This window comes from Thalassophryne amazonica, chromosome 9 (assembly GCF_902500255.1).
Source record: "Thalassophryne amazonica chromosome 9, fThaAma1.1, whole genome shotgun sequence".
NCBI classification, from domain to species: domain Eukaryota; kingdom Metazoa; phylum Chordata; class Actinopteri; order Batrachoidiformes; family Batrachoididae; genus Thalassophryne; species Thalassophryne amazonica.
The window spans coordinates 75,438,462-75,451,288 of NC_047111.1; the positions used below are offsets into that span (position 1 = coordinate 75,438,462).

A 12,827-nucleotide genomic window follows, 5' to 3' on the forward strand; every position below is an offset into this window, starting at 1 on the left:
TCATTGTTTGCTTATATTTGTGTGTAGGAAGAAGAAAGCGCAGAAGAAACTGCTCAAACTGATGTCATCTACAGTGCATCGCCATAAAAAGCGGGTTCAGCAGAGGAAGTTATGCGCTGAGGAGAGAGTGTGGAGGTCACACATCAACTACAGTATTGCTCAGTCACATTTAGCAATGCTACACAAACACCTGCACCAGCTGTATGGAGAAACCCTGCAGCACAGGTATGCACACTCTTACATACAGTGCACATGATAAAGGTTGCTACATACTTTGAGCGAGGTTGTAAAGTACTGTGTGGCCACATCAGAAAAAAATCACTCCATAACAGATTTGCACTGATGTCACAGATCGGTCGGACAACAGCTGATCCACCTGACTGGCCTGTTTTGTCTTTTCTTTTTTGTGTTCTATAAAACAAATAATAGGGATATATAAAAATTGAAGCAGTCAGGTGGGTGAGTGGTTCAGTGCGTCTCAGCCGTGTGAGGTGTCACGCACTTTTGAGACGTGCTGACACAGCGCCTGTGATCACGGTCTAATGTCCAGATTGTGCATGTAATCACACATTCATTGACAGTCCACCTCATGTGTCAGAGGATTCATCTGCATTATCATGTCATCATGTCTGTTAGACCCCATCCACGCTGCCACAGTGCATGTCACTGCGTCATGGAGATGCGCTGACTAGCTGTGACACATGGTGTATTTGATGTGATTGCGCAGTGTTCACATCTAGTGCACATGACTGAGTGTTTCTTTCTCTTTTTGCTCTGTATGCACCACTCTGCATTTAATCATTAGTGATTGATCTCTGCTCCCCTCCACAGCATGTCTTTTTCCTGGTTCTCTCCCTCAGCCCCAACCAGTCCCAGCAGAAGACTGCCCCTCCCTGAGCCTGGTTCTGCTGGAGGTTTCTTCCTGTTAAAAGGGAGTTTTTCCTTCCCACTGTTGCCAAGTGCTTGCTCACAGGGGGTCGTTTTGACCGTTGGGGTTTTTCCGTAATTATTGTATGGCTTTGCCTTACAATATAAAGCGCCTTGGGGCAACTGTTTGTTGTGATTTGGCGCTATATAAATAAAATTGATTTGATTTGATGATGATTGCGACTTTGCGCATTACAATATTTACTTTGTGCACCGAACAGGATGCAGGGGGAGGGGTGGGGGGCAGCTCATCGGGGGCACAATCGGGCCATCCCAATGCGATCAGACTGCTCCGAATGCTGGTGGGTTGCTGGTTCAGATGCCAGTTGTATGTCAGTTCAAAAGCCATTTGGGCTAGCGGTCACACAGTGGTATGACCGCCATACGAATATTCCCCAGTTCGACTGCATCATGACAGTAGTGCGCCTATTCTCTACATTCTTTCTGGCCTGCCAATTTGTTCGTATATGTGGAATTTGAATGCAGCTCGAATGCAGCACAACTTGCATGAATGTAGTTCAATGTCACTTTGTACAGCATTTGTGCAGTTCGAGCTGCAGGTCGAATGCAGAATGTGTTATGTGTCGGACGCAGCCCGGAGAACCGACCAGCGTTTGAAGGACCCAGTATAAAATAAGCAGAGCACGGTACAAAGGATAACAGAGTTTAATGAACATAACAGTGCTGTGAAAAAATATAAAAGTGCGCGGTCTGGCGTGGTGGTTTTGCGGTGCGCTCCCAGCAGCGCCAACGGTCCGCAGCCAGAACCAATTCGGACCCAAGGACCCCGCCGACACCCCCCAGGTGGCCGCGACAAACCGAGTCTGTGAAAGAAGGAATCATTATGTGAGTCCACACTCAACACACAGAGAGAACGCTCAAAGGTGCACAAACAGCAAACACTTCCTGGCTTAATTACTAATCAGCTTCCCACCCTGCAGGCATGGAACATCCTGTTCACAAACTCACTGCAGTGGAAGCTGATTTAAACGACCAACATACAGCTCAATATAATAAGGTGTGAGGGACACCACATTTACTGACTGTATAAATGTTAGTCACAAAATCTAACGTACCTCAGGAAGTGTGCTGACGAGCGTGAGACCTCACCCTCTCCTCTTTCACAGACCATGCATCAAACCTGGACGTTCTCTGCATCCACTGATGATGAGATGGCTCCCGAGACGACGATCTCACCCGTCTGGTCACAAGGTCGAGTCTCTGGCAAATACACACTGTGTACTCCAGTCTTAAATGCCACCATGTTCCAATCCATTGTAGATGCACCACAGCTGTGAGTCCTGATGAGCCGCAGGTGATCAGCCTCAGGTGATCAGGGTGAGGTCCTGATAAACTCAGCTACACAGCCACTCAGTCCCAAATGCAAGCCACCTGGAAGGAAAAACAAAAGACAGGACAGAAAACAGCAACAAAAGGCAGCCAGGCCCCCCCAGCCACACAACAGAATGACTGCAGGTCGACTTGTACGAATGACGTTCAACTGTCCATTGCTACAGCAGTATGAATGCAGTACAACTGACTCCACCACCATTCTTATGTTTTCCAGCATGAGCGACACAGGAATGTCCTGGCTGCTATAAGACTACTGTGCGAGGCGTTTGAGTGTAGTTCGAATGCAGCAGGAATTGCACGAATGTTGTTCGAATGTTAGTTCATATGGCATTCGTGCTCTCATGTGACGAGGTTATAAATGTTGCAAAGTGGGTACCCAACTCATCACGTTGTTTAGTCATGATAAGAGTTTTACTTCAAAATGTGACAAGCTGGGTGTGTGACTGTATTCCTTTGTATAAGATAAGCAGTACGGGGGGCAAGCAGGTAGTTGTCTTGCCTCTGAAACAAAAGGTCCCCCATTCAAGGTCACCCATGCCCCACTTTCCATGTACTATACATATTGAGTTGTGTCAAGAAGGGCACATACTATATAACCTGGGCCAAATGTGCAGTAATGGCAGTAATGTCATAAGGTTTGAATGGAAAAAGAAAATTCCCAGTCTCCTGACAATTATTATCATTATCAGTAACATTATCAGTCAAAAACAAAAGGTGCCTGTGTGCGTGTGTGTGAGTTAATATCAGAAAAATAAAGTTTATCAAGCACACCTCCATCTGTTTTCATGTCTGGAATGAGGAGTTTATGGTATTTTCAACTATCCAAATAGTTTTTTGGATGAAGTGTGTAGCCAGCTCAACATATCAGTTCTCAGTCATTAACTCATACACCCCTCATTTATTACAACCCCAATTCCAATGAAGTTGGGACGTTGTGTAAAATGTAAATAAAAACAGAATACAATGAGTTACAAATCCTCTTCAACCTATATTCAATTGAATACACCACAAACAAAAGATGTTTAATGTTCAAACTGATAAACTTTATTGTTTTTGTGCAATTATTTGCTCATTTTGAAATGGAGGCCTGCAACACATTTCAAAAAAGCTGGGACAGTGGTATGTTTACCACTGTGTTACATCACCTTTCCTTCTAATAACACTCAATAAGCATTTGGGAACTGAGGACACTAATTGTTGAAGCTTTCTAGGTGGAATTCTTTCCCATTCTTGCTTGATGTACGACTTCAGCTGTTCAACAGTCTGGGGTCTCCACTTGCACTTCATAATGCACCACACATTTTCAGTGGGCGACAGATCTGGACTGCAGGCAGGCCAGTCTAGTACCTGCACTCTTTACTATGAAGCCACACTGTTGTAACACGTGCAGAATGTGGCTTGGCATTGTCTTGCTGAAATAAGAAGGGACGTCCCTGAAAAAACATTGCTTGGATGGCAGCATGTGTTGCTCCAAAACCTGGATGTACCTTTCAGCATTGATGGTTCCATCACAGATGTGTAAGTTGCCCATGCCATGGGCACTAACACACCCCCATACCATCACAGATGCTGGCTTTTGAACTTTGCGCTGCTAAGAATCTGGATGGTCTTTTTCCTCTTTTGTTCGGAGGACACGATGTCCATGATTTCCAAAAGCAATTTGAAATGTGGACTCATCAGACCACAGCACACTTTTCCACTTTGCATCTGTCCATTTCAAATGAGCTCAGGCCCAGAGAAGGTGCTGGCGTTTCTGGATGTTGTTGATGTATGGATTTCGCTTTGCATGGTAGAGTTTTAACTTGTACTTGTAGATGTAGCGATGAACTGTGTTAACTGACAGTAGTTTGGTTTTCTAAGTGTTCCTGAGCCCACGTGGTAAGATTCTTTACACAATGATGTCGGTTTTTAATGCAGTGCCGCCTGAGGGATCGAAGGTCACGGGCATTCAATGTTGGTTTTCGGCCTTGCCGCTTAAGTGTAGAAAGTTCTCCAGATTCTCTGAATCTTCTGATTATATTATGGACTGTAGATGATGGAATCCCTAAATTCCTTGCAATTGAACGTTGAGAAACATTGTTCTTAAAGTGTTGGACTATTTTTTCATGCAGTTGTTCACAAAGTGGTGATCTTCACCCCATCTTTGCTTGTGAACGGCTGAGTCTTTTGGGGATGTTCCTTTTATACCTAATCATGACACACCTGTTTCCAATTAGGTGTTCTTTGAACATTCATCAACTTTCCCAGTCTTTTGTTGCCCTGTCCCATCTTTTTTGAAACGTGTTGCAGGCATCCATTTTAAAATGAGCAAATATTTGCACAAAAACAAAAAAAGTTTATCAGTTTGAACATTAAATATCTTGTCTTTGTGGTGTATTCAATTGAATATGGGTTGAAGAGGATTTGTAAATCATTGTATTTTGTTTTTATTTACATTTCACACAACGTCCAAACTTCATTGGAATAAACATTTTCTATGGTTATGCAACATACTTTTTCTTGTTACCTTGAGCACAACTGCATTACGTTCTCATTCAGTCACTCATCTTCAATTGCTTACTCCAGTGAAGGGTTGCGGGGGGCTGGAGCCTGTCCCAGCAATCATGGGGCGTGGTGGTCGGGGGCGGGAGGTAGGGGGGTACACCCTGGACAGTGTAGCACATGCTTTAATTAATTTCTTTTTAAAATAAAAATAAATAAATAAAAATTATACATATGGATGTGCTTATTTAAATTTAGTATGTTGTTTGTGTTAGGTACAGTGATTTAAGCCCCTTGTGGTTCTCTTTGGCCTCTTCTGGTGTCCTGGTGCAGAGGACCAACTCAAAGCAGCAGCAGTCTCCTGACTGTGAAGCCTCAGAGACTGACTTCCTACACACTGGTGTTGATTCTGTGTCTGCTTTGCATAGAGATGAGGAGAAAGAAGATGGTTAGTGAAATGGCATAATCACTCTAAATGTCACAGAAAAAAGTTCTTAGTTGTTATTTTCAATTCATTTATATGGCACCAAATCACAGCATGCCCCCAGCATGCTTCACAGGGGTATGGTCTAACCCACTGGTGTCCAAACTATTCGAGAAAGGGCCGAGAGGGTGCAGGTTTTCTTTGCAGCCACTGACTCCAGCAGGTAATTTCACTGATGAACTCATCCCACCTGCTCAAAGTGATGTTAATCAGTGAAATCACCTGCTGAAGTCAGTGGCTGCAAGGAAAACCTGCACCCTCTCGGCCCTTTCTTGAATAGTTTGGACACCTCTGGTCTAACCTTGTCCACTTCCCTGAGCAACAACATAGGGAACGGTGGTAAGGAAAATGTCCTTCAGGTATTTTTTGATTATAAGAAAAATCCTTAAGCAGGCCAGACTTGCACACGTGACCATCTGGCTTTGGCATGCTACCAGTAACAAAAAGAATCAAATTAACAAAGCACAACAAAGAATTGGCAAACATGCAAAGACAGATATGATGCAAACACCCAGGTACTTAAGTCGTCTTGTTTTATTTCAACAGTTAGACTTGATGATTTCATCAGCGCAGAGAGTGATGTTATGGATGTTGCAGAAGAGGACTTTTCTGAAACTGTGACACAACAGTCAAAGAAGAACCGATCCACCACTGCCTCCATACTGCGTTCGCTGAATAAAGCTGCTTTACATCTTCGAAGAGCAATGGTACTGCATTTTTCCACAGACACATACAATCACGCACAAGTGCAGAAATGCAGTTAATGTGTGACCACACAGTCTAAAGGATTTCAGTTAAAAACAGCTAATTAATTCATGATTTATTCAACACCATGTATTAAAAAAATGGTAAGTTTGCCATTTATTTTAAGTCTACAACAGGAGGTGATTCTCTCATTACTGATACTGTATGGATCTATTTAATTCTTTTTTCAGGTGCTGGCGCATCGTGGCAGCCACTGGACCACTCTGCACAGAGTGTGTCAGACTGTGTGGGACCAAAGCTGTGCAATCACTGACCTGTTTGAAAGAGGAACCCAGCTTGAGCCACTTTGCTCCATCTCCACAGACCAGCTGCACACCACCTTTACCCCTCTGCTCGTGCTGGCTACTGACCTTCTAATGGACATGTTGAACAGACTAGGGGTGGGTGCAACATGCGACACACCACTGTTTTCACTACTCAGACACATACTTGCTTGCTCACAGGGGGTCGTTTTGACCGTTGGGGTTTTACATCATTATTGTATGGCCTTGCCTTACAATATAAAGCGCCTTGGGGCAACTGTTTGTTGTGATTTGGCGCTATATAAAAAAAAAATTGATTAAAAAAATTGATTGATTGATTGATACGACGTTCAGCAAAAGTTTGGGAATCCTTAGAGTTTCATACATTCAAATTTTTTGACATCAAAATATGAAAACAAAAAGCCAGGTGAATCAACAGACACAAATTACACTATACATAGTCTCTCCATCACAGCTACAGAAGCCAGTATCTCTTTCAGCATTGTCGTGTGTGTCATTGTGGCTTCACTCTGCTTCTTGCATTTTCAGTCAGTATTTGAGAACTGCCTCCAGACAGGCTTACCATACATTGCCATACTCTCTGTATTTTTTAATGATTGTTGTAAATAAACTCCAAAACACATGCATTGACTTAGAAATGTTCTTGGATCAATCCCCTGAATTGTGTAAAGAAAACCTGATGGAAAAGTTGATGATTTAGTTACTATACTAAAGGGTGCTGATGCATTCCATTATTTTCAATTCATTTAATTTCAATTTACTTTATTTATGTCGCATCAAATCACATCAGTGATGCCTCAAGGCATTTCATATGGGTAAGGTCAAACCTTATCAACCCCACTGAACAAGCACACAGGCGGCTGTGGTAAGGAAAGCCTCCCTCTGACATTTTTGAGGAAGAAACTTTAAGCAGACCAGACTCACGAGGGGTGACCCTCTGATTGGGCCATTCTAACAGTTGCAAGGTTTTTACAAAAGATGGGGTAAAAACAGAAAATAAAAAAAACAAAACAGAAAAGCAACAAAAACAGAATCCGTTATTGAGATATAAACAGCCTGTCTTGGTGCTTAATCTCTGCCTCCAAGTCTGGAATAGGTAGGGGTGTCCTGAGGTCAGTCTGGTGCCCTCGGGTGCAAGGACAGCATCCATTATAGTGCTTAACTGTCAGTACATCAGACAGAGAGAAAAAGAGCAGAATAATTTGGCTGGAAATAACTGCTCCTAGGCATTAGTTCACCAACAGTAAATCAACAGGGAAGCAAAGAGAAGACAAAAGTGGTTGCAGTGTCAGTGGTATTTTACCATTAATGTCTTTTAAATTTGTATTATGTTGTGTATATTTGTTTTCACTTTGAGTTCAAAGTGGCATAATTTTAGCATCTTAATAAGATAAGCCTGAATTATTTTTTTAGATGTCATAAAATGTTAAAATGTGTTAAAGTCAAAGGGCTCCCAAACCTTTGCATGCTACTAAAATGATTGCTTCTTAAAAACAATGAAACACATGACCACTGATCTCTAAACTACTTTTCAACCTCGAAACTGTTACCGATTACTTAATTCGCAGCAGTATATATCTCGGTCAGTGAACAAGAAACACTCTTCTTGTCATCTGTTTGACAGTTGTGGAGTTTATATGACAGTGAGTCGGCTAAGGAAGAACTGGAGTTCAGTCTCCACTTCTCAGTCCCACTGGATTACAGCATCATGGTGGACCTGCGTTGGGTGCGAACTCTGGTGTTGCACACTCTCCAAAGGCTGCATTACAGTGGCAAGTGGGAAAGCCTGGCCCATTTTGCTTTACTTTTCAACTCATACACTCGGTGAATGACACACATTGCATATTACTCCAAAATGTGTTTTCCATTTCTTTTGCTTCAAGATTTCCCACTTCTATGTGAGGTTGATGTGCTTTTCATTATTAATATTTTTGGCAAAGGTCAGATACCCTTCCTCACACTAAGCTTATCTAAGTTCTGGTTTAGGACACATTTGATATACAATGATATGATTTACAGTGCATCTGGAAAGTATTCACAGCGCTTCACGTTTTCCACATTTTGTTATGTGGTTAAGTGTTGGGCTTGAGACCAGACCAGAGGATCCTCGGTTCAAATCCCAGCCTGACCAGAAAATCACTTAGGGCCCTTGGGCAAGGTCCTTAATCCCCTAGTTGCTCCCGGTGTGTAGTGAGTACCTTGTATGGCAGCACCCTGACATCGGGGTGAATGTGAGGCATTATTGTAAAGCACTTTGAGCGTCTGATCCAGATGGAAAATGCGCTATATAAATGTAGTCCATTGACCATGTTACAGCCTTATTCCAAAATGGATGAAATTCATTTTTTTCCCCTCAAAATGTTACACACAATATCCCATAATGGCAACATGAAAATTTTTGTAAATTTATTAAAAACCAAAAAAAAAAACAAGAAAACAACAACAAAAAACCAAGACATCACATACATTAGTATTCACAGCCTTTGCTCAGAAATGAGCTCAGGTGCATCGTGTTTCCACAGATCATCCTTGAGATGTCTTTACATCTTAATTGGAGTTCACCAGGGGTAAATTCAGTTGATTGGTCATGATCTAGAAATACACACCTGTCTACATATAAGGTTCCAGAGTTGACAGTGCATGTCAGAGCACAAACCAAGCATGAAGTCAAAGGAATTGTCCGTAGACCTCCGAGACAGGATTGTCTGAAGGCACAAATCTGGGGAAGGGTACAGAAACATTTCTGCTGCTTTGAAGGCCCCAATGAACACAGATGCCTTGATCATCCTTAAATGGAAAGATTTCGGATCCACCAGGACTCTTCCTAGATCTGGCCACCCGTCCAAACTGAGCGATGGGGGAGAAGGGCCTTAGTCAAGGAGGTGACCAAGAACCCGATGGTCACTCTGTCAGAGCTCCAGCATTCCTTTGTGGAGAGAGGGGAACCTTCCAGAAGGACAACCATCTCTGCAGCAATCCACCAATCAGGCCTGTGTGGTAGAGTTGGCCAGACGGAAGCCACTCCTTATTAAAAGGCACATGGCAGCCCACCTGGTGTTTGCCAAAGGGCACCTGAAGGACTCTCAGACCATGAGAAACAAAATTCTCTGGTCTGATGAGACAAAGATTGAACTCTTCAGCGTGAATGCCAGGCAACATGTTTGGAGGAAACCAGGCACCATCCCTACAGTGAAACATGATGGTGGCAGCATCATGCTGTGGGGATGTTTTTCAGTGGCAGGAACTGTGAGACTAGTCAGGATTGAGGGAAGGATGAATGCAGCAATATCCAGAGACATCCTGGAAGAAAACCTACTCCAAAGCACTCTTGTCCTCAGACTGGGGTGACATTTCATCTTTCAGCAGGACAATGACCCTAAGAACACAGCAAAGATATCAAAGGAGTGGCTTCAGGACAACTCTGTGAATGTCTTTGAGTGGCCCAGACAGAGCCCAGACCTAAATTCGATTGAACATCTCTGGAGAAATCTGAAAATGGTTGTGCATGAATGCTCCCCATCTGAGCTGTACCCCATCCCCATTCAATGAGGAATGGGCAAAACTGCCCAAAGACAGGTAAACATCTAAACATCCTCTATTTCAAGAAAAAAGGCAAGGTTGTAAGTAAATCTTAAATATTGCTTTTAGGCACTTTACCCATGTGTCTTTCCATTTGATTGACTTGATTAGGAGTTGTCGATGATGTGGGTGATTAGCATTCCATCTTCTCATTGTGTCCGGAAGGGATATGTGTAGCCTTTCTTTTTAAGAAAAATACCTCGGAAGGAGCTCTGACTTGAAATAAGGAGAAAGGAAAACACAGCATACCAGGTCTGTTAGAAAAGTATCCGACCTTTTTATTTCTTTCAAAAACCATATGGATTTGAATCACGTGTGATTGCATCAGCCAAGCTTGAACCTTCGTGCGCATGCGTGAGTTTTTTCACACCTGTCGGTTGCGTCATTCACCTCATTCATTCACCAGGCTTTGTGTGAGCAGTGGTCCACCCCTCTCGTCGGATTTTTGTTGCGAATAAATGTCTGAACGATTTGGAGCTTTGCTGCATCAATTTTTTCCAGAAACTGTGAGAGACCTCCAGGTGGTAACCATTCGGAAAATTCAAATGGCTTTGAGGGACGATTTTATGGGGATTACACAGATTAAGGAGTGCTCCAGCCGGTTTAAAGACCGCCCACAGCTGCTGAGAGCACGCCGCGCTCCAAGCGCCGATCGACAGGCTGAAACCCCGCTGAAACAACCAGATCATATCCAACATGAAGGCTTTGTTGATCCGAGACATCGTCTGACTTACACAAAAATGGCAGGAGACATGGACATCAGTACTTTTTCGGCACATTCCACTGTTACAGGAGTTTTTTTCATGGAAAGAAAAGCAGAGGGATGCGCCACCGTGCCGCTCATGGTGCGGCACAAAACCACCTCCGTGTTGGTCTCACAGGACGGCTTTGAGATGGCTTTCAGACGGCTGTCAGTGGGTTTTCAGTCGTGTGACTAACCGAGAAATTGTGGATGAGCCTGGACATGCCAGAACATGTCCTGTGAGGCTTCATCACGGCGTTGCTTTGCGCCATGCGGCGCCGCCACTACGCGCGGAATTCCTCCACTCTTTCCATGACAAAAACTCCTGTAACAGTGGAATGTGCCGTTCATTTCCAAACTGGACGCTGTGTTTTATCCGGGACGTCCTCTGACTAGCACAGGAATTGCGGAAGACGTAGACATCAGCACTTTTTCGGCACATTGAGCCAGACGTGTGGAGGAATTCCGCGCGTCGTGGTGGAGCCGCATGGCGCAAAGCAACGCCGTGATGAAGCCTCACAGGACATGTTCTGGCATGTCCAGGCTCATCCACAATTTCTCGGTTAGTCACATGACTGAAAACCCACCGACAGCCGTCTGAAAGCCATCTCAAAGCCGTCCTGTGAGACCAACACGGAGGTGGTTTTGTGCCGCGCCATGAGCGGCACGGTGGCGCATCCCTCTGCTTTTCTTTCCATGAAAAAAACTCCTGTAACAGTGGAATGTGCCGAAAAAGTACTGATGTCTACGTCTCCTGCCATTTTTGTGTAAGTCAGATGCCGTCCCAGATCAACAAAGCCTTCACGTTGGAAATGATCTGGTTGCTTCAGCGGGGTTTCAGCCTGTCGATCAGCGCTCAGAGCGCGGCGCCCTCTCAGCAGCTGTGGGCGGTCTTTAAACCAGCTGGAGCACTCCTTAATCTGTGTAATCCCCATAAAATCATCCCTCAAAGCCATTTGAATTTTCCGAATGGTTACCACCTGGAGGTCTCTCACAGTTTCTGGAAAAAATTGATGCAGCAAAGCTCCAAATCGTTCAGACATTTATTCGCAATAAAAATCCGACGAGAGGGGTGGACCACTGCTCACACAAAGCCTGCTCACAGGCGAATGACGCAACCGACACGCGAAGGTTCAAGCTTGGCTGATGCAATCACATGTGATTCAAATCCATATGGTTTTTGAAAAAAATATAAAGGTCGGATACTTTTCTAACAAACCTCGTATACTCATATACACAAATTGAAATGCAAATTACTGTTAAACTGTGCGCATGCATGTGTGTGTCTTAATATCGTCCAAGGGAACATTATGCCTTGATAGTGACTCCTCTACTAGTCCATGCACAGAGGAAACTGCTTGAGAGGATTAGCTCCTTTGGAGGACCTGCAGTCCCACAGCCGCACCACCTCAAGACACAGAAGGCCATTGGAACAGAGGTAGAACATCCACAGGCAAAGAAATGTGCAGAGCCATTATATGATGATGTAAAACATGCTGGAGTGCTAATCTTTAAAATTGATTTTCACTGTGCTATATTACTTCATAGACAAATTCTAAAATAAGTTTTAGTCTTCCTTCATAGTGTCAGGTAATGTCACATTTAAAACTGCTGTTAAGATGTCAAAACTGTAGTTGGTGAATTCATCTCTTTAATGTTTTAGTATTATTATTGTTTGTTTTTGTTTTTTTTAGATAACTTGCAGAAACTATGCTACAAGCCAGCTACTTAGTGGTTGGACCCCCTACCCAGCAGAACAACGAACCATCCCCACAAAATCTCCGCTCAGTAACCCAACTTCCCTGGATACAGCTGAACATCAAGGTTTGACTTGCTTGTTTTTAGAAAGCTCGAAAAATGTATGAGTTACTCAAACTGTGGGTTTGTTGTTGCTATGTGTCCTGAGTGATGCATAACCTAGAAATGTCAAAAGATTGAGAAATGAGATGCAAATTTAACAGAATATACTATATGTACTATAATCGGTATTCTGTGACGCAGAGAGCTCCATGTCCCTTGTTTGTGTTCCGGTGGATGTGGAAGACACACTGCAGTGTTACCGTCAGGCTCTTGAGAGAAAACCATACTGTCTGCAAATCTTCCAGCATAGCCGCTTACTGCTGCTGCTACTTCTGGCGCACACACAGTCCAGTGAGTTCAGTGCTTATTGATCAGATACATATACTTGGACAACAAATGTGGACTTCAATCTGACAAACAGCCAGCATGTTTT

At 43.5% G+C, this 12,827-nt stretch overlaps 1 protein-coding gene across 1 annotated transcript in view; it reads left to right on the forward strand.

Annotated features, from left to right (window-relative positions):
• LOC117517415 (cilia- and flagella-associated protein 54-like) overlaps nucleotides 1-12,827 on the forward strand; it is a 133,783-nt gene that overhangs the window by 68,323 nt on the left and 52,633 nt on the right. The window contains exons 32-39 of the mRNA XM_034178419.1: nucleotides 28-225; nucleotides 5,037-5,209; nucleotides 5,792-5,952; nucleotides 6,181-6,390; nucleotides 7,898-8,097; nucleotides 11,897-12,032; nucleotides 12,289-12,418; nucleotides 12,596-12,745. Coding sequence (XP_034034310.1) covers nucleotides 28-225; nucleotides 5,037-5,209; nucleotides 5,792-5,952; nucleotides 6,181-6,390; nucleotides 7,898-8,097; nucleotides 11,897-12,032; nucleotides 12,289-12,418; nucleotides 12,596-12,745 — 1,358 coding nt within the window. The remainder of the gene's footprint in view (nucleotides 1-27; nucleotides 226-5,036; nucleotides 5,210-5,791; nucleotides 5,953-6,180; nucleotides 6,391-7,897; nucleotides 8,098-11,896; nucleotides 12,033-12,288; nucleotides 12,419-12,595; nucleotides 12,746-12,827) is intronic.